Source organism: Diospyros lotus, chromosome 8, assembly GCF_014633365.1.
Source record: "Diospyros lotus cultivar Yz01 chromosome 8, ASM1463336v1, whole genome shotgun sequence".
NCBI classification, from domain to species: Eukaryota; Viridiplantae; Streptophyta; class Magnoliopsida; order Ericales; family Ebenaceae; genus Diospyros; species Diospyros lotus.
In genome coordinates, this window is record NC_068345.1 from 724745 (window position 1) to 746128 (window position 21384).

At 35.3% G+C, this 21384-nt stretch overlaps 3 protein-coding genes across 7 annotated transcripts; 1 reads left to right on the plus strand and 2 right to left on the minus strand.

Annotated features, from left to right (window-relative positions):
* Nucleotides 1–928: 928 nt before the first annotated feature.
* LOC127807246 (uncharacterized protein At1g01500-like) lies at nt 929–3348 on the minus strand. The gene is made up of 3 exons (XM_052344940.1): nt 3029–3348; nt 1608–2293; nt 929–1301 (listed from the first exon to the last, which is right to left on the minus strand). Exons 2-3 carry the CDS (start codon nt 2220–2222, stop codon nt 1080–1082), a joined length of 837 nt encoding a protein of 278 aa, XP_052200900.1. The 5' UTR covers nt 2223–2293; nt 3029–3348; the 3' UTR covers nt 929–1079.
* A 9685-nt stretch (nt 3349–13033) lies between these two features.
* On the plus strand, nt 13034–14792 carry LOC127807971 (uncharacterized). The gene is made up of 2 exons (XM_052346240.1): nt 13034–13601; nt 13684–14792. The coding sequence occupies exon 2, from the start codon at nt 13752–13754 to the stop codon at nt 14133–14135; it is 384 nt and encodes a 127-aa protein (XP_052202200.1). The 5' UTR covers nt 13034–13601; nt 13684–13751; the 3' UTR covers nt 14136–14792.
* A 209-nt stretch (nt 14793–15001) lies between these two features.
* Nucleotides 15002–21197, minus strand: LOC127807968 (S-adenosyl-L-methionine-dependent tRNA 4-demethylwyosine synthase). 5 transcript variants are annotated; one of them, XR_008024835.1, is made up of 10 exons: nt 20230–21196; nt 19467–19582; nt 18219–18394; nt 17896–18086; nt 17711–17797; nt 16302–16459; nt 15996–16206; nt 15722–15897; nt 15599–15630; nt 15002–15525 (listed from the first exon to the last, which is right to left on the minus strand). XR_008024835.1 is itself a non-coding variant. In XM_052346234.1 (9 exons), the coding sequence occupies exons 1-8, from the start codon at nt 21085–21087 to the stop codon at nt 15757–15759; spliced, it is 1938 nt and encodes a 645-aa protein (XP_052202194.1). In that variant the 5' UTR covers nt 21088–21196; the 3' UTR covers nt 15002–15630; nt 15722–15756. The 5 variants fall into 5 exon arrangements, 3 of the variants coding, with proteins under 3 accessions (XP_052202194.1, XP_052202192.1, XP_052202195.1); XR_008024834.1 differs by having other exon boundaries at nt 15599–15897; XM_052346234.1 differs by having other exon boundaries at nt 15002–15630.
* Between the last annotated feature and the right edge of the window lie 187 nt (nt 21198–21384).

Below are 21384 nucleotides of genomic sequence, written 5' to 3' on the forward strand. Positions count from 1 at the left end.
ATAATTTCATAATTATTATTAATTGTTGCAAAAAAAAACTAACTAGATGTCAACACTAATAACGTGGATGGTTAAACAATACAAATGGTTATTGAAGTTTATACAAAATACATTAACCTTGTATAAAAATATAAAAAGGTCACTGAATTTTGTTAAAAAAGATTATTAAATTTTGTATTAAAATATAAAAATATTAGTATTTTGTTAGTTTTTTTAACAGCAATTGAGGTACTTATAGGATTATATATTAAATTGAAATTTAATGACTTTTTTGTATTTTAGTGTAAAATTCAGTAATCATTTATATAATTTACTCCTAAAATTGTCGCTTTTAAAGTAAGCTTGTTGATCAATTACTGACTAAATAGTATAAATGGTTATTGAACTTTGTACTAAAATGCAAAAAGTTCATTGAACTACTAAAGTATAAAAAATACATTGAATTTCAATTTATAACTTACTGAATTTTAATTTAGTATATAATTATATAACTACCGTTAATTGTCGTTTAAAAAAATTAATAAAATATTAATATTTTTGTATTTTAGTCTAAAATTTAGTGATTTTTTTGTAATTTAGTGTAAAGTTTAATGATTATTTGTGTTATTTAGTTATCTACCTTATTAGTAATGTCAATATTCTGTTAGTCTCTTTTAATGGTAATTGACTATAATTATTGAATTATATATTAAATTAAAGTTTAGTAATTATTTATGTTATTTAGTAGAATATTTAGCCAGTTACCGAAGTTGGGGGGGCGTGTTGGGGTTTCATGGCACGTTCTAATCCCAAGGAAAGCTCACTGCTTTAGTGTAAGAAAAGACTGGAATATGCCTATGCCAGCAGCAAATCGTCGTCTGAGGTTTGGCTATGGAGGAAGAACGAAATTATTTACAGGAGAATGAATGCAACTTCAAGTCTGTAAGAATGGCGGAAACCCAAGGCCCTAATACAAGTTACCTTCTGCTACACAAATGGCATGGTTGCATATCGAAGAAGATGATGAAAAAAGCACAAAGCAGACGAAATAACTGAACCGATGAAAATTTGCAGAAGAAGAAGAAGAAGAAATAGATAAATCATGGAAGTCGCCTTCTGAAGCTTCGAGCTGTGGCCTGGTAGGTTCTGACAAGCAGGCCGACTCCGATCCCAACGCCGAGGCCAATGCCGACGCCTACCCTGACGCCGGCGTTGAACCAGGAGAGCTCCCCATCTTCCTCACCTTCCATCAACTGTGTTCTCCCCCAGTACATGCTGTAATCTTCTTCACTCTCTGGTCTGTAGCTTCTGTAGTCGACTACCTGCCAAAGCAAACACCATGTTGAAATTGCTATCTACAAACGGTTGTATTTGCATTGCAGAAACAACAGGAAACCAACACACATAGGCCGTTTAACAGACTTTTCGGTCTTTGTGTTCATTTTCAATCTTTCATTATTCTTCTAGAACTTGTCGATGACCGGAGGAGACACCCGGAGTAGCTAACTACTCCTCCGGCCACCTTCTAGCGACTCACAATTGCCGGTGAGTGAAGGGACAGCGGAGCCCAAAACGGCATCCGTTACCAAACGGGCCAACATTGTCCTGGGATTCAAAAATTTTCTTACCTGCAGAGCAACATTTTTCCGGGAATCAACGGTGTCGTACTCCGGGATGGAATGCAGCATGCCCTTCCAATAATTCTGCTTCTTCCGGGAACCAATCTGCAAGCTCCTGGTTAGAATGGCCGGCTTTCCCAAGAAACAACCGGCAACGTATACCTCAATTCTAGGCGACAACAACATCGTTGTTTCCGAACCAGGATTCTGTTTTCCCTTCATGAACCCACCAGCAGCCGCCATTGCCAATTCACAGTCCATGCTCCACTCCGATTCTCCATTGAAATCATTTTCCAGAAACCCGAAGAGCAGAGGCAGCTCGTCGTCGTCGAAAACCTCAAATTTCACACTCCCCGTAAACCTTATTCCATCCGTGCTCACGTACGTGGCTTCCTCGGATTTCTTGTCGATTCTGTCTCGTCGAAGAATCGATGAGATTCCTTCCGAGTTGATTGTACATCTCGAGCCATTTACTTCGAGCAGGGTGTCAGGGCATAGAGGGATGTGGTTCAGGGTTAGAAATTCAGGGGCTTGATCATCTTCAACCGAGAAATTGCTGATTCTGACATAGAAAACTCTCAGATCAAACCACTGCAACGCCAATTTGCTCCCAATTTTCTTCATTGTTCAGGAGCTGAACTCAACCCTTGATTGATACCAGCATTGGCAGATATTCCTGGAAAGTCTGAGAAACCCTGTTCCGATCAAACAGATTATTCTCTATTAGGAGTGAAATCTGAGCTACAAATAGTATATTCTTGGAGTTTTCTCTCGGTATATTAGAGAATGAGAAGATGGAAGGCATTAAATAGGAAAACCAAGAAACCCAGTTGATGCTATATGAAACTCAAGAAAACCCAGCAATTGAAGGGTTGACCGTTAGTGAAGAGACACCAAGTTTAGGAACAGAAATCCTTAATATGAGGAAACAATCACAACTGAAAGAGAAGACACAATCACAATCACAACTGAAAGAGGATTTAAATCTAATTGCCAAACATGGCACACCTAACGCCACCAGGGTGCTATCTTAGTGGCAAAGAAGATGGGTGAACATGACTGGGACGTCTTCAGCTTGACCTGCGAGCAGTCTCGGTCTACCATTTGAGACCCGACTAAAGCCTAAAAGTAAGACTACTCAGCACCTATGGCACCTAGCAGAATGAGATGAACTTCAGGAGAACAGGAACCCACAAAATAGAGCAGAAAATGAATAAAATTTTCGGGACTGGAAGCAACTGGATTCATAGGAAATTATCAAATTTGCTCAAAATAAGTCAGACCCATAGTGAATACCTCTACCCAAATGACAAGAAAAAGATATTTCTGCCAGATTATGAAGATAAATGTCATGAAAAACAAGAAATGAACATAAAGAAACATAATCCCGAAACTTTGATTTATGAACTATATAAGAGAAGTGAACCTACCAGTTTTATCTGGATCCAAAGCTAAACAGAGTTCTTCTCCAATTTCGATCTCAGATAAATTAACACCTCGCAACTCTCGACTCTCCACAGAGAGAGAGAGAGAGAGAGACAGAGGGAGGGAGTGAGGAACTAGGGAGCAAGAAAATTAGACAGAGAATTGCCGGCAATTAATAATAAACACACGTCATGGATCCAGCGAGAAAATTAGACAGAGAATTGCTAGCAATTAGTAATAAACACACGCCATGGATTCAAAATTAGACAGAGAATTGCCGGCAATTAGTAGTAAACACACGTCATGGATCCAGACAAATCTCTCTCTCTCTCTCTCTCTCTCTCTCTATATATATATATGTATATATATATGTATGTATGCATATACCATCTGAAAGATATATCCAGAGCCACAAGAATGGATAAATACACGTCAAGAAAAATATCATAAATTAAATATTCACCAAGAAAATCTACCATCCACGAGCTAGCTCAATCCATCCTTTTCGATCCTAATATATGGATCAGAAACCTCTAAATAACTCAGAATGACGATCTCTAGAGTCACTCTCAAGCTCCCAGCTGATATTGATCTTCTGCTATTCAATTTTTGCGGCTCAAATCGTAATAGAACAGTCAGTTTAAGCACAAAAAACCCAACTCTTCAAATCACTTTTATCCCAAAAAACAAGTGGTGGTGGTAGTGGTGGTGGTAGTGCAACTAAAAGTTGGGTTGGGTTCTGTAACTCTGTTTCTCCGAAACGTATGCTTGGCTTTGCTTTGCTTCCTCCGCATCGTACAAATCCTTAAATTCCGTGATGGGTCTTCAAATAGTTTAATGAAAACGCAGAAACGTGATGGGTGGGTAAAGCTCTATGCGATTGGACCATGTTCAGATCATATGAACGGACCACATCTTTGTCCATCGAAAACTCATAGTCCCAGCGTTCGGTCGTCTTGAAAAGGATGGCCATGGACGGCGATGGAGTGGAGCGGCGACTAGAGAAACATCCAACGGCTACCAACACACGGCCGTCATTGCTCCAGGACGGGTTTGTAACTCCCTCTCACGTACCAATGATTCCTACTTAAATTCGGGTTTAGATTAGATTATTATATTATTATTATAGTTCAAACAATTCAATTTTGAGACTTCAAAAACTATTAATTAAATTAAAGCATTGAAGAGTTTGTTCTTAAAGCATCGGAGGCAGTTCTTTTTCACTTTGTATGAATAAACGACTACAAGATCACCATTTCTGTAACAATTCTTTATAAGTGCTATTGATGTGTTATACCCAAAAGCTCCAGCCTAGAACATTTTTCAAGAGTCCATTATAGTCTCGATACACTAGAAGATCCTTACACTTTTTCGAAAACCATAACCAAGCTCCAACCTAGAACACTTTTTTTTTTTTTTGTTAATTGGGGGTCCAGAACAAAGTGCAAGTTAAATAAATTTAATATTCAAAAATCTCTTCAACTGTTATGCTAAAAGGATAAATATTATACATGAAAATTCTAATTTCATTAAATTTCAAAAAAATTTCATATTTCTCTATAAATAGATAAATATTCATTTAAAAAATATATATTTTTAATACTAATTTCAATACATCATTAAAGTTTTCGATGCTTGATTTAAACATTTGAATATTTGCCCAAAGATTGTCCTACACCTTCTAATCATTTTTTTCTTCTTATAAAGTTTAAATAATTTAACGATAATTTTTTTAATTAATAAATTTATTATTATATTTAAGTGATATATTATATAACATACTTTTTATAATAAATAAAACATATTTCGTACTACATATGGTATGGACTGGGGTTAATTACACTAATAATAACTCAACTTTGCATTCTATTATTATTTGATCACTGAACTTTGAAATGTTACCTGTTAATCACTGATATTTCAAAACGGTTACTGTTTAGTCACTGAACTTTGAAATGTTACATGTTAGTCACTGATATTTCAAAATTGTTACTACTTAGTCACTGAAGTTTAAAATGTTACCTATTAGTTACTAATATTTCAAAACTGTTATTGCTTAGTAACTAAACTTTAAAATATTACATGCTAGTTATTAATATTTCAAAATCGTTTTTCACCCGTCACTCGATAGTCACTGAACTTTAAGTTCACGAGTGACGAATAAGAAACAATTTTAAAATATTAGTGACTAACAGATAATATTTTAAAGTTTAGTGTAACAGTTTTGAAATATCAATAACTAATAGGTAACATTTTAAAGTTCAGTAACTAAATAGTAACAGTTTTGAAATATCAGTGACTAATAAATAATATTTTAAAATTTAGCTATTAATCAGTAACTATTTTAAAATTTTAATGATTAAATAATAATAGAATATAAATTTAAGTTATTATTAATGTAATTAATCCTACGACTGGCTTGTATAGTTTACCAAAAATTAATGTTAAATTTGATTGACAAGTGGCTTTTCTCGTGACATTGCCCGACAGACGAAAGTTTCACAAGACAATGGGCGGCCGCCTTTGTACTTCACTTTCCCCTTTTAACCAATTGATTCGATTGTGAGTTAATATTTCATTGACCACAATCATTATTTTTCTAACATTCAAAATAATTAATAATACACTATTCTTTATTTTTTTTTATAACACAGAAACTTAAAAAAAAATTAATACATAAATAACTTTCAATCCAAATTATTCTACCATCTCTAGAGTTTAGGGTTCTAGGTGTATAGGCAAATTAGTTGAGAGTCGAAACCCGAACCTAACCTCTCAAATAAATTGTAAGTGATTGTATAATGTTGCGTACATAGATAAAATCAAATTCACTATCTCTCGATATTTTAAACTTTCAAAAGCGTGAGCAAATTGTCTGTGCTACCCAAAAGAGTTTACTTTTATATTTAAAAAATAAATTTTACTTAACGAGTGTCGTATTTAATATATTTTATATTTAATATTTGAATATTTTTATTGGTTAGAAATATTTGAATAATAAAAACAAAATACATTAAATGTAGCATTGATTAGCAAAATCTTAAAAAAAATAAATTCACCTTATATTTTACATAAGATACATTTATTGGATTTTGTTTTTAATATTTGAAGAATTTTATAATAAATATATCATATATTAAACCATTTAATCAATCAATAAAATTACTTAAATATTAAAAATAAGATGTAATAAATATAACTTGTATTTAAGGCAATAATTAGTATTACCTTTAAAAACTTATACTAATTTCTTATCAATCAAATAATCATTAAGAAATTAATGTGATTTTTGTATTCATGTAATTTTAATCTAACCATATAGATAATAAGATAATCTTTTGATAAATGATTTGATATAATTTTTGAATAGATTGTGTAAGTAGTGCGATTTAAAAAATAGGATTGACTCCTTATATTTATACTAAATCTTAAAGTTCGAAATTTAATTGAGAAAGGTTGTTTTTTTGCTTACATATAGATGATATAAGCTAAAGAAAAAATTTAAGGCGTAATTTATCAAAGGTGTAAAATACTATGTACTAGCTTATTTGGACAATGATTATGTTTTTTTTTTTTTTGTTATTGTTTAAATACAATAATATATATATATTTTTTATAAAAAGAGTGTCACATAAGATAAGCAAGTGACATGTGAGAAATAAGTGACCTACAAGGAAGAAATTGGTCAAGGACGTGGGTGATCTCTCGCACAAAACTCTCCAATACTTAAGTTAATCTATATATAAGAGTATAAAATACAGAAAATAAATAGAGTTATATTTTCAGTAGAGTTGTGAGTCTATCTTTGTTAGAGGAAGAATCTCTCATTTATAAGGGAGATGAGACTAATAGGTGGAGGAAAAATCACAATCTTTGACAGGCATTCTGAGTCATCTTTCAAATTTATAGGCAAAAATATTAGAGGTGAGATTAACTTCATTCTTTCATAGTTTTGTGTGAATAATATTTGGAGATTAAATTTTTAGAGATTTGTAGTCGCCCAAAAATGTCTCCCATGGCTTATCACAAGTCTCTCGCGGGTCCTTCAACCAAGTCTCCAACAAGTCTCACGCAGGCTTTTGTAAATCCCTAGTCAAGTCTCTTGCGAGCCTCTCTCTGACCCAAATCTCTCCTTAAGCTTGGGCTCATAATTGGCCATATCATCTTAGATCTTCATTTTCTATAGTTCTTGCATTCTAGGAATTTAGATCTATTTGAAGTAGACTTAGCTTGTTTCGAGTTTGCTTCGTGTCGACGTTCAATTTCGACCGACTGTGATTCGTTTTGGGCTGCAGTGAGTAAGTCCAAAGTGCCAAGAAGAAGAATACAAAGGTTTTAGACGTGAGTCAATACCAGGATTTTTTATGTGATTCGGCCAGAACGATACCTACTCTACGACCGCACTCTGATTATTTTCTCAAAATGGCGGTATCTGATTATTCTCTCTGTCCCTACCCCTCATGATATCTTTGATTCTTATTTATACTGAGGGGCCTTTACAATTTAGATAACATATAGAAATACAATGATTACATAATGGAGGACAAACAGTCCTTATCGTCTGCACAAAACCAGAAGTAGGATCCTTATTACGAGGGGTATGGGTTGTTGCAGATAAAGTGAATAGTCCCTACCACTAACTTCTGAGCAGTTTTACCACTTATGCGAGCTGGCGATTTTAGGCCAGCGACCTGGGCGGTCCAGCGAACTGAGGGTTTTATTGTGAGCTCGTCAATTGATCGTTGAGAGCTCGCTAGGGGCTTTACCAGGAGCTCACAGAATGCTTGCTTTATGAGATTTGGATTTCGGTGGTTTATGGGCTTTCTTTGACGAGGTCGCTTGGACTCTCTAAAATCTAGATAATTGGATCGGCCCATTGGACTGAGTCTGGCCCGTAAAGAGTGATACGGGAATAACGTATAACATCGTTAATAGTTTGTGTTTTTGTTTTCCAATGTGTAAAAACAAAAAGATATAAAATACTAAGTGATTTAAAAGATAATAAAGGATTGGCAATATGCATTAAATAAATAAAATACTATTGCTTTCATTAAAATGGGAAAAATATTAATTAATATCTATACTATTATTATAAATAAATAAAATACTATTACGCTCAAAGGCTCGGGGGTCGGCTTTGATACCACTTGTAACATCTCGCATCGAGCGATAGGAAGGAGTAAAATAACTTACTCTGATGGGCTTATACGAACTTCCCAGGGGGTCACCTATCTTTAAACTTCCCTAGCTTTAGCACGCTTGAATTTTTTGTCTACATTCAGCTTAAAAGATATTCAGTTAGTATTATTTATTTTCTTACTTATTCTCGATATATATTATCATTCTTTAGCCTCTTGGATATTATAATTATATACTTATAATAATATCTTAATAGTAATTAATTATTAAAATAATTTATTTTATTTTATTTGAAATTTTTTTTTAAATTAAAAATAAATCATTATTATTATTATTATTATTTCACGTGCATGACCCACATCAGCATCAAAAACCTTTTTTCATGGCATGGAGTGTGACTGGACGCGCCAAGTGGCGAATGACGTGGACGAAAATGGAGCCCAGCTAGATAAGAGGAAGAAGGCAGATAGATCTTGGGGCACGATTCGGATTGAATGGACACGACGGAGTTGGGGCCCACATCGATCCGACCGTCGAGACGACTATTTCCTTTTTTACTTTGGGGGTCGTGGGACCCACCGAGACCGGTCAACCACCTTCGTGTCCAATTGGGTCTTCAAGTTTGATCCCCACTTGACCCAACTCCTATTGCCCTTTGTTCCAACTGTTAAATGAGTATTTTTAATTATAAATATATTTTAATCATAATTAAATTTAAATTTTAAATCACAATAATTACAAATGCACGTCAGTCTACTTCGAATCATTTGTAATGGACTTAATCGTCAATATTTTTGGGGGTAGAGCTTTGTCCTTTTGCAAGCTTGAGATTGAATACCACGGCACGGCCAACATCTTGAAAAAAAACCTAGCCAAAACCAGCACTACTCTTTAAGAGGGATTTGGTATCAATAGGCTCTGAAATATCGTCAATAAGATTGGATGTCGAAGGAATATTTCAATTTTATTTTAAAATTTATATTATATGAAAAATACCACAAATGTGGAAACAATTTGATGGTTTTCTATATTCCGTGTTTGTTTAATTTTATTTTATCTTTTTCGTTTATGCTTTTCTAAAAATATGATGTTTCAAAGCACATAAACTCTCGTGTGTACGATTGTCTAGGGCCGGTCTTGAAGATAAGTGATCAAGGCAATCGTCTAAAGCCCCTGGACATGGAAAGCCCCTTAAAAATTAAGTTAGAAATTTGAATATATATTTTAAATATATAATAAATACGTATTAAAATACATAATTTACACTAATTTTATTTAAGTTTTGTTAGTTGACTAATAGGTTATAAATTAAAAGTTTTTTAGATTACTGATTTAACTCACTCCACCAACACGTTTGAATTTTTTTACATTTTAATATTTTTAAACAATAAATACCAATCCCACAAATTTTGTAAAATAAATTAATGTTTTAGTGAATTTTTTTAAATTTTAATATTTGCTAAATAATAAATACCAATTCCACAAATTTTATAAAAAAATTAATTCCTTAGTGAATTTTTCTACATTTTAATATTTTTTAAACAATAAATATCATTCTTGTATCAAAATTTTGTAAGAAAAATTAATGTTTTAGTCATTTAACATTTAAAATTTTTTAGTTAATTTTTTTAAATTTTAAAGTCAAATCATGCAAACCCTTAATATCAAATTTGATTTAAAATCTTGAAAATCTAAGCTCCCAATAAAATTTTAGTTTGTGAGCTTGTTTAGGCCCCTAAAATCTCATGGCCAACCCTGCAATCATCATCATTTGACAATTTCTCTGATCAAAGTAATTTTTGTGCAGTGATGCTACTTCAACTAGAATTCGGGCCCTGTCCCATAATTTTTGTAAGCACGGGGATTTTAATTTTTAACGTAATTTTTAATAATAGAGAGGGATAGACAGAGAAAAATAATAAATTGGTCGAGATCTTAAGTTTTGAATTCAAGACTTATATAGCTCGAATCAAGATAGCTCGAGCGTGATTTATACTAAACCATTTCATGTGAATATGGTTCTAGTTGATGTGTGATCCATATTTCTTCGACCACTCTAGAGCCCACATATGGCCATTTTTTAGAAAAAGGCAATTTGATCTAAAATAGCTTGAACACAATTTTTGTTGAATCTTTGTTTGTGATATGACCCATATTGAGTATAGCCTTGAGAACGATACATAACCGATGCTTCTAGATCCCACATGTTTCATATAAATTAAAGAGAAAAAAATGATAACATGTGACAATTTATTAGAAAGAACACATCACTTTTAAGACTAGGCCGATATCATCTTAACTTTTGATAGATATAATCGCTCTTCATCAACAAGATAGTAGAAAATAAGTGCAAACATGTTTTAATGTTTTAAGGGTTGATAATTTTGTAAGGGTTATATCTCTTATCTTAATAGATGAGACCCTTTTGATATAAAAGATTAGCTCATGAAAAGTGGTGATTTTAAATTAAAGTATTCCATATTCTCGTATTTTTAATAATATTTATATAACACAAAATGTGATATATGTTAATGCATGAATATTATAAAAAGATATCATAATTGAGTATTTAAATAATTTTTTTAAAATTAAAACGATATTTTTAAAGATGATTCAAGTGTGATCCATCTTTTATTATAATTATGACGTTATAAGTTTAAATCTTTTTTTTTTTGTAATGTGAGAAATTTAAAAGTACATATGATTTTCGATTGGAATTATCACTTTTTTTAAAATCTACAACTTGTCACGCCCTCAACTTGAGTAGATGAACAGATAAATAACAGAGTAACGCCTAACACCTCAAATAGATATAAATTATCGATATTCACGTAGAGATAAATTCAAACTCATAAATTTATAATAATTCAATCTCTTAAACGCGTGTGATAAACTATTTACAATATCACGTAAGTTTAAACCTTTTTATTGAGACTTGTTTTGAATTTCTTAAGAATTAAAAAAATCAAAATATAATTTTATATCAAAATTCCATATAGCGATGGGAGAAAAAAATAGGTATATATTTATTTTAGTATTAGGAATGTGAGAGTAGTCCCACGGGCATAGCACGGATGGTTCACATGATAGAAAATTACACTCAAGAATGCAGTTTCGAGTCATAATAGTCGCAATGTGAGAATTTTATTTTCTTGTGGGGATAGATTTTTATGAGTACTATACATTGTGTCTCCTATCTTGAGAGTTGTCATATTTCATGATTAACTTCTCCCATATATGTGAAATAACGTGTGAGACCATGAGAGAATTCACCTTTTTGCACCTAAGGAATGTGAGTAGAAATGAAAGAATGGAGGGTGTGGTCAAATTCAAAGAGCCTCCAATCCTGTGGCCAGGATTGTTGTGATTAAATATCTGACGGTCCACGTCAGCACCAGCTGTCCGGAGGATAGACGTACTGTTGACCGTACGATGGTCGTGGAACGGACGCATCGGACGGCTGGGCGTAGGCGGCCCACGTCGCCGTGAGTGGAGGACAGCACAGCAGAGCGGCTCGAAACCCGGGAGAAGCGACACAAGTGGTCAGACTGAGTCGCTGGCCCTACTCCCTGGCTGCCGCTTGCTCTTTTACCATTTTACCCCTTTCCCTTAAAACCAGGTATTTGATAAATCTAATTTATGAACAATTTGGGGAGCTATAACTTTAGAAGAAATTTATTTTGAAAATACCAATAAAAGTAATTTCTTTTATTTCAAATTTGATTGATGAAAATAAATATCTGTGTTAGATCAAAATATATAAAATTGAAAAAAAAAATTATTATTCAATCATCATGTCAAAATGCATTTATACAATAACTTTTATTAATATATTTATTTTATTTTATAAAAATACATTCCGACACAACTACTAAACTTTAAATTTCTTGGTTACCCACTTTTATCAAAGATTATGTATATTTATTTTCATTAATAATATTTAAAATAATTTATTTTTCAACAAACAATTTATACAACAATATAATCAAATTGTTTAGATGTAGCATTTGTTGCACAATAATTAAACATATATATATGATGTACGCAAATGTCTCGGAAGTATCGTTTTAATATTTTTAAAATATTTTTATGTTTAAAATGTAAAAAAACATTCTGACAAATAGTAAAAAAATATCAAAAATTAGAAATCATTTTCATCTATATTTCTGACTTTAAATTTGTATTTTTTTTAGAATTTCTTTATATGTATTATAAAATTTATTTTTATTTTTAAAATGATTAACTATTTTTTATATTAAAAATTATATTTTCTATTTATAGATATTTTTTATAATTTTATTTTTATTTCATATCGTATCTATTCTCGTATGTATAATTTAAGAAGGAGAGAAATATTTAGACAATAAGAGAAAGACAATATTTAGACAATAAAGTAGTACTAAGAAACCAACTTATCTCAACAATTAGGATCGAGAGAAATATGCACAAATGAAGCCAACAATCAATCTCTTAGTTAAAGTGAGATTTTTGTTGCAAACTACACTCACTTAATTCACTTTCTTTCACTTTTATCATTCTAAACACACAAGTAAGAATTCAAATCTTATTTGGACACTTATTCGTATTTTGTTTATAATATATTATATTTTACGTTAGATTAATATATAAATATTATTAAAAATAAATGTTCGACAAAGTATATTAAACTTTGGAAACAGGAAAAGGGTTATCTTCTTTTTGTTTATGATTTATTTGTTGACTTTTTTTTTTTTTCTTGATTTGTTAAAATAACTGACACAATTGCTTTCTTTTGTTTTCCCTAAAATCACAAAAGAAAATGCCAAAATTTCGAGTTTATTTTTGTTCTTCATTCCAAGGATCAGCCCTTTATTACACAACGGCTTTAGAGAGAGAGAGAGAGAAAGAGAGGGCACTGGCTTTCAGCCCTATTTCCTCATCCTTTTGTCTTTTATTCCGCAGAGAGAGAGAGAGAGCAACTACAGTCTACAGCAAAAGAATGGACAGATAGAGATAAATAAATATATCTATATGTGTGTGTGTGTGTGTGTATGCCTTTTAGCCCGAGATGGAAAAGGAAAGATGTGCTTACTGATGATGGCTTTTCGAACTCTTTGTCAAGCTTTCTGGTCGATGTTGGATTGAAGCCCAGAGTGATGAAAAGGGCAAGAAAGACTTCGATGGCGCTTCGGGCTTTTCATCTCGCTCAGAGGGAGTATTAGCGAAGAGTTGTTCATCTCCAAGTTAGAAACCTAGAAAAAATTATGATTTCGGCAGGGAAAACTGAAGGGGTTCATTGGATTTCTGGCAATCTGGGTATCGTTGAATTGATCAGTACTACTGCTATCAGAGGTTGCTGATATTGGGTGGGGTTTTAATCTGGTGGAGTGGAAGGCGAAGAAGAAGAGGGGCTTTCTGGGCTTGTATATGTTACCAGAAATTTGTTGTTTACTGGTTCAGGTTTGTTCTATTTGTAACTGTGAAGATTCGAGGAAGAAACCTGATCAGATTATTAAACGATTTGATTTTGGTGGAAAAACAGGCGTCGATTCTCCTATCTGACAATCTGGGTATTGTTGGATTGATCAGTTGGTAGCTTGGGAAAGATCGATGGGGAAGAAGAAGATGCCAAAGAAGACGAAGGAACTATCGGTAGCAATAGCAGAATCATCGTCGATAGGCACCGAGCAGCCGCAGCAACAGACTCCTAGGAAAAGGGGCAGACCGAGGAAAGTCGTCGAGAAAATTGAGAGTGAAGAGATGATTAATAAGGAAGAACAGAGAGAAGAAGCTGAAGTTGCAGCAGAGACGGACTCGAAGAAAGCAAAGACGAGCCAAAAAGAAGAAGAGGAGGAGGAGCCGAAGATGCAAGGCGCGGCGGCGGGGGGTTCGTCTTCTGTGGGCGGCAAAGAGAGAGAGAAGGAAGAGCAGCAGCAGCAGCCGCCGCCAAGAAGCAGAGCTCGGCGCAAAAGCAAGCCCCGTAAGAGCAGCTGAAAGCCGAAACTCAAATCAATTGTCCAAATCTGAATTCTGGAAAACCTTTTATTTCCTTTGTGTTGCTCAGAAACTGTCGTTAATGGAGGCTGCTGTTGGAAAATGGAGTCTTTTCTTTTTCTTTTCTTTTTCTTTTCTTTTTGGGTTAAATATTTTGAATTGGGAAAAGTGGGTAATATTATGATTACTGGTTTGAGAATTGAATTGTGTTCATTGTAATTTGATTCTGTTCTTGGTTTTGTAAATTCCAATGAATGGGAGGTGAGAACTGGTACTGGTACTGGTTCTTCTTTAGGAAGAAGAAGAAAAGAAGCAGCAGCAGCAGCATTAGGAGGAAGAAGAAGAAGAAGAAGAAGTCAGACGAGGACGACGTCGTTCCCCTGCCCAGCCAGCTCAACCTCCACGCCACTATGGCTATGGCAGAAAACATTCTTGTAATTTTCTGGGAGCTCCAAAATTCCTTTCTCCACTCACACTTCTTCGAGCGTGCTTTCATTCTCAATTTCTTAATCCAAGAGTGGGTAGGTAGCGAGCTGCTACTCGCTTGTGGCGATGTTAAATAAGTTTCAATAAATCTAAACTAGAAAGAAAAAGAAAAAGAAAAAAACCCAAGAGGCTTTGTTCGATCTGTAATGCACATAATAAACGTATCTTGAAGTGTTGTTTCGGTTCAAAAAATACACACAAAAAATCAACATCTCTAAACTATTTCTGTAATTTAAAGAACGTTTGGAGACCCCTCTTTTAAGAACAGATTAATTATTCTAGAATATGGTTCTGTTAATATTGCTATCATCATGTAAATTAATTAATATTAATACATAAGAGATTCAAACTTTGTTATAGCAAGAACGGGGCAGCCGAGCTGGAAGTCAAAAAATGAACAAAGTCATTCATTATAATTCATCAACATCAACTTTTAGTAGTTGCGCATTTGCATTGCATGCAATTAAGTCAACAAAGGGAGGGTGGTGACGGCGGCCGATGTTCCACCCATCAACTCATCCAAATCCAAGCCAATCTAAACTCTTACTGCTATTGTGCTAAAGTCCAACTTTCACTGCTCATAAATTACATAAAACATCATATAACGCTCCCTAAATCAAAACCGACATCTGAGACTGACAAGCTTACCTGAATTCAAATTCCCCCCTTTCATATATAAAATGTACCACAAAAAGACGATGATCGAAAAATCACGATTTTGAGTCGTGAAAACAACTTCTTTATAAAACTAAAACTATACTGCGTGTAAAAATGACCCCACTCCCAACGTCAACTTTTTGGGATATGCCACACACAAGACACTTTGCCATCCTCCACCTACCTTCCTCTAATGCTCAAAACATCTGCTGCAGGCTTTTAGCCCCTCTTCTTCCTTGGTTAACAACTGCTCCATAAGGAAACTAAATATGGTAAAACATAATGCCGGCTGAGAAAACAGGGGCAACACGAATACGTACCGTGCTTGACTGCAGTATTCCTGCACTCGACCCTTTTGTATCGATGGTGAAAATTTCAGAATGCGCAGTAGTTGATTTATGTTGTCATTCTTATATGTGCTGAGAGTGAAGGATCAAAGCTACCTTCTTTGGCTCCCATAGACAGCCCAAGCTCACAGTTAGCGACTTGATTTGTGATGCCGTTCCTTTCTGTATCGAGATTGCTCTGGATCAAACCCACCCTCATCAGCTCCATAGACCGCCCAAGATGGTGTGGCAGCCATATAGTCCTTGCTGTCGTAAGGTCTTCCACTAGCAACCTGGATATTGAATTAATGAGTACATAATTCACGAACAGATGCATTTATCCATGATGCCTTTTAGAACATTCAGTATTAGATGAGGTGGAGCTACAAACCAGATCGTGAAACTTTTCGTAGTCTATCCACGTGAACCATTGGCCGTTAATCTTGAACTTATCCACTTTTGCCAAGAGAACACAACATGAGTGGGCATGCTCACAAGCAACCTCATAAGTCCCTCCGCTCTTCTGAGCTAAAGCCTCTGAAAAAGCTTTCACGTCAGAATGCCAGGGAACGTTCTCCATTGTCAACTTTGATGTAGCAGACCTGTCAAAAGTTCCTCTTACCTGTGTTAGTTTAAGTTCAGTGATTAACAAAAATAATAATGAAAACACAAGCCTAGCCAGAGAAGAAAAACTTACGATCCACAATAGGTAACTCCTTTAATTTCCACAAAATCAGGATTCCCAATAGCAAAGAGACTAGAATAGGCATCTACATCCTCTGTATTCCACCCTTTAACCAGCGTCAAACGGTAAACAGTTCGCTGCTGCTTCTCCATGAGAGCCTTCAAAGAATCCTGCCATTAATTTTTGCAGTACTTTAAATAAGTAGGGCATTAGAAGAGAAGGGATGGGAGGAAATTATGCCGGGAGATCATAAAAACAAATTCTTATCACCAAACCAGTTCTGCTACCTCCCTCTCATGAAAATTTGAGCAGTTGGACCAAAAATTGAATTGGCCTAAAAGCTTTGGCAGCCAAAATAGAGCACACTGGATGACCACAATCATAAAATCTTATTGCGATCAATCATAGTTACATTTGAAGGTAAATAGATGAGAACAATGCAGAAGCATAGGTAGTAACAGTTAAGTGGCAAAACGGTAAAGGAAAAGGGACATTGTCACAGGTTGAATACAGAACTAGTGTTTGTCTCAAGAACAAAGGACACAATGTTTTATCCAGAAAGGACAGGTGCATATTTGATGAAATTCCCAGTCCTGCTAGTAAGCATTCACAACTATTATTCTGGCTGAGCTTACACTTAGCCAAGACTCAGCAATAGATGTTTGCTGTTCTGTTATCTACAAGAAAGTAGCAAGCTGTGGGGAATCAGGATTTTACATTTATTGTCTAATGCTCTTTCAATGGGATTAAGGTCAGCACAATCATAGTAAGATCACTGATATATCAACGTGAGTTGTTCGCAAAACAACAACGATCACAAGCCTTAATGCCACTAGGTGGAGATGGGCTATGTATATTATAGACCTCCAACCATTGTTGTCCATAGGCATATCCTCTGTAAGGTCATTTATCTTATGTCACGTTTAAAGGTTCCCTACTAAGTTTTCTCTCCCTCTTTGCAACAAACTTCCTCCATTTCATCCACTAGCCTCACTTATGTGTTTATTGGTCCCCTCTTCACATGTCCAACCCATCTTAGTCACAAATGTAAATTGTAAAGTTACTGGCATCAGAATGTTTTTATGCCATCCATGTAGCTTTTCTAAAAGGATGACCCTAGTCCCATGGTTCAAGTTGCGTGGTTTTTTATGGTTAAAACTATGGATAAGACTCTCTAAATAAGAATGTGACCAAACACAACTGATCCTTCCCAAACTCCAGAATACCATAAGCCTTGTGTACTCAATTACCCTTCATGCAACATTTTTGAGTTTTGGATCATTATTCTTGGTTCTTTCTCACAGTCAAATCTTTCTATTTATGCCTCATAATTTGGTAAAATGCCTTCTTTATATCTACTATTTAATTTCCCTTTCTTGTTCTCAACCGCTCTTGAGTAAGGGTGGGGGGGAAGTACTTACAACAAATCGCTCCCAGAAATCACTAAACAGTGGCCTATCAATTGCCTTCAAGCTCTCTTTTGTTGCAGCATCTACACTTACATATAACTGCATCACCCAAAAAAGTCCAAAATGGGTTTGCATAAAAAATCAACACCAAAGCATTAAAAAATCAGAGTTAAAAAGAGAAAAAGAAGGCCTCAAACCTGGGTGACAGGTCTCAGCATCTTAATCTTTTCTGGGAACTGTGCATTTGTTACAAGGAAAGTAGAAATACGCCTCCGATGAAGCTCATCTACAAGTGAATTAATCTCAGGGTACATAATAGGTTCACCAACAAGTGATAATGCACAATGTCTTGGAGAAAGGCCTTCTGATAAGCGCTCCTGTTTAACACCTATAGGCAAATTAGTCCACCCTTCCAGTGAGGTAATCAGTTACTGGTGACATGAAAAAAATTACAATGTAATATGGCAAAGATTGACACACTTTAAAGATCACCTGAGTAAACCAAAAATATAAGAAATACCTGGAACTCCTCTCATTTGCTTTATCATTTTTGTATGCAGATCTATTGCAGAGTTTACAATGTCTAAAGGATTATCCATTTTCCACTGCCAGCTCTTCCCTACAGGATTTGTGTGATGTCTCCAACAAAAAACACATTTGTTGGCACATGCCAAGCTTGGAGTAGCCTCCATGCACCTAATTCATCAAGAAAGGGGAGGGGGGAGAAAGAAGAGAAAGACAGAATCAGTTTGTCAATTTTTAATGACTATAAGCTTTCTTGAAAGAGAAGGTAATTGAAAAAAAGTAAGCACAAGATCAAAGCGTCATATATAAAGTGAAGCATCACGAGAAGGGCCCTTACCATGGCTTATTTAAATTTTTGTTACTTTTACTGCTGTAATTCCTAATGTAGAAGTTAGTTTAATTACTTTTACTGCTGTAATTCCTAGTGTAGAGGTAGTTACTGCCATGTGCAGGGAAGTTAGGGGAATATCAAGTTTGTTAGGCTGTAGGGCCCACCCTGGCAGGAGAATCTCTCCTCCCAAACGCTCGTGTATATTCTCCTATTCAGGGAATGAAGGAAACTAACGAAAATATCAGAATTCTGCAAGATCTCTCTCTCTCTTCTCTCTGTTCTTCCTCATTCTTCTCTCTTTTTCTCTCTGTTTCTGCTCTCTGTTTCGGTGTTTGGTCCTTCTAAGTCATATTGGTTTGGAAGGAAAGGCATTGTCAGGCTCAGGCCATGACATGAAGGTAAGGCAGCAATCTGCCAATGCAAGAGCCTATGTCAATCAGATGTATATTTATTATATTTCTATGAAAAACATTGCAGTTCACTTGTATGACAAGGCTAAAAACTATTAAAGGATGTACAAGTTATGATAAATTATATTTGTATGACAAGGCTAACTAATGGTTGTAAGAAACCATTTAGAGGCCATGCTTTTACCCTTTCATATATAAAGTAACCCCTATATGTTGAAACTTACAAGAAACAACATCCTTTTATTGTGATATCAACTTTTACATGAGTTATCATACAATCAGACTCTGAACTTATAAGGCCTTGTTGAGTTCATCAAAATTTAATACTTACAATACTTAAAACTATTTGCAGCCCACTACGTATTTTTAGACTCAAACTGCTATGCTGTAATTAGGATCTCAAAAGATAAACCAACACACCATGGACCCTAACATCTATGACTTTAAGCAATATTTTATTAATGATAAATACAACCACACAAAAAAAGTCAATAGAAGTCACCTATGACTTTCAATGCCATAAAATGAGTGCTTGTAGCAACCTCCACGCCCTCTAAGTTGCGACTTGGTCCATCTGCAGAGTTTAACACCACTATGTGAACCAATGATTTTATATCCCTGCAAAGATGATGTCATTTGGAAAGAGAGGGTTAAAAAAAATGGGACTACAATACGAAAATGGAGCTAGGACATGCTCAGAGATATCATAAATATCAAGATTATGTCATTTAGATGATGGCTATTCCATCTTTAACAAAGATATTACATTGTGCTTATGCTAATAATATTATGAGTTTCACCAAATAAGAATATTTTTTTCTAAGATCAAGATGGATAACTTTTCCAAGTGGCACAAGTACAAGTGAGGTTTAAGCTTCAATTCCAAAAAGGAGTGATATCCATTTTACCAATAGATGTCAGTAAACTCATAATAATTATTATAAACAAAAATCTTAATAAATAAAACGGAAATAAACAAGTTGCAAGTTTACAACATAATATAAATATTAAAGAAGTGCAAAGATAAAATAGGCGAAATGACAATAGGGGTCAGCATTACAAGAGGAAAAATAAGTATCCAACCTTGTCAATTTATTCTTAAACCAGCCGGCCAACAAAACAAATCATGTTGCGTTTAATTTAAACTAATGACTATAATTGAAAATTTATCCCTTTATTTATAGCTTTCTGACTATAGACAATAAAAATAATAAGTGTTCAGAAATTGCCACATTTCTGCAAGTTTTCAACTAATCAAGTTGTACCTGCTTCTCCAAGTTTGCTCTGATCACAGGGGTCACCATCTCTTTTTCACCATTCAATTTTCCATTGGATTGAACCACTGTGGTTGATTTTCTAGGAGGAATTTTTCCGGCTATGTCCTCAAGATCAACAATCCCTGATTCCTCCCCATTGTCTTCTGCATCATCATCATCTGACTCGCTAATTACCTCAAACTCGCTCTCATTATCATCCTTACATCCAACAGAGCCCCCATTTTCTAAGGCCCCACCTTTCAGAGCTCTAATTAACTTCGCACTCCAACCATCGAACACCTCATCCAGATCACCCTCATCAACATTCCCCTCCCGGACAGGCAAAATCTCGGCCGCCCCGAGCGCCCGCAGCCGCCTCGAGAACTCCTTGGCAACGGCGTTGAATGTCTCGCCGTACGCCCGGCTCCCGACGCCGAACACGGCGAACTTGCACTTACTCAGCAGCAAAGATCCGACTCTGAAATCGTCGGCGCTCTCCGACAACCAATCGGCCAAGAAACTGCCGTTCGGAGGCGGCTTTCCGTCCTCCCAAGTGGAAGCGACGATCACGACTAGGGTTTCTCTATGCAGATCCTCCGGCTCGTAATCCTGCGGATTGACGAGGTCAAATGCGAGACCTTTGGCAGTGAGGAAATCGAACAGCCTTTGAGCTAGGGCTTTGGAAGTGCCAGTTTGGGAGACGAAGAAGAGCTTGCCTCTGGCAGGAGACAGCTTAGGGTTAGGGTTTTGGAAGGCGAGCTTCCTGAGGCGGCGGGACTTGTAGAAGCAATAGACGGTGCCGGCGGACAGAACGGCGAGGAGGGTGAACCGGGCGGCGACGGCCAGCGAGGGAGTGTTCCAAGTCATTTCATCCACCGATTCTTCCGCCTTTTTCTCTTGGGAGCGCTCGTACTTCTGGTGCTCGCTTCCGCGAACGCTCTGCCTCCGGCCCAACCGGCTGGGCAAATTGTCCTAAAGAGCACGTGCTTTTACTTATTTATACCAACATCTCCGGTAATTTAAAAGAAATATCAACTACTAGCCATCACTCCCATTAACCAAACGTTCCGCCTCTTATTGTCGAGTCTTAATTGGTCAAAATAGTATTTATTCTTATAAAAGACCAAGCCTTTGGCTTAATTTCAATTTTAGATTGGCTTAGAG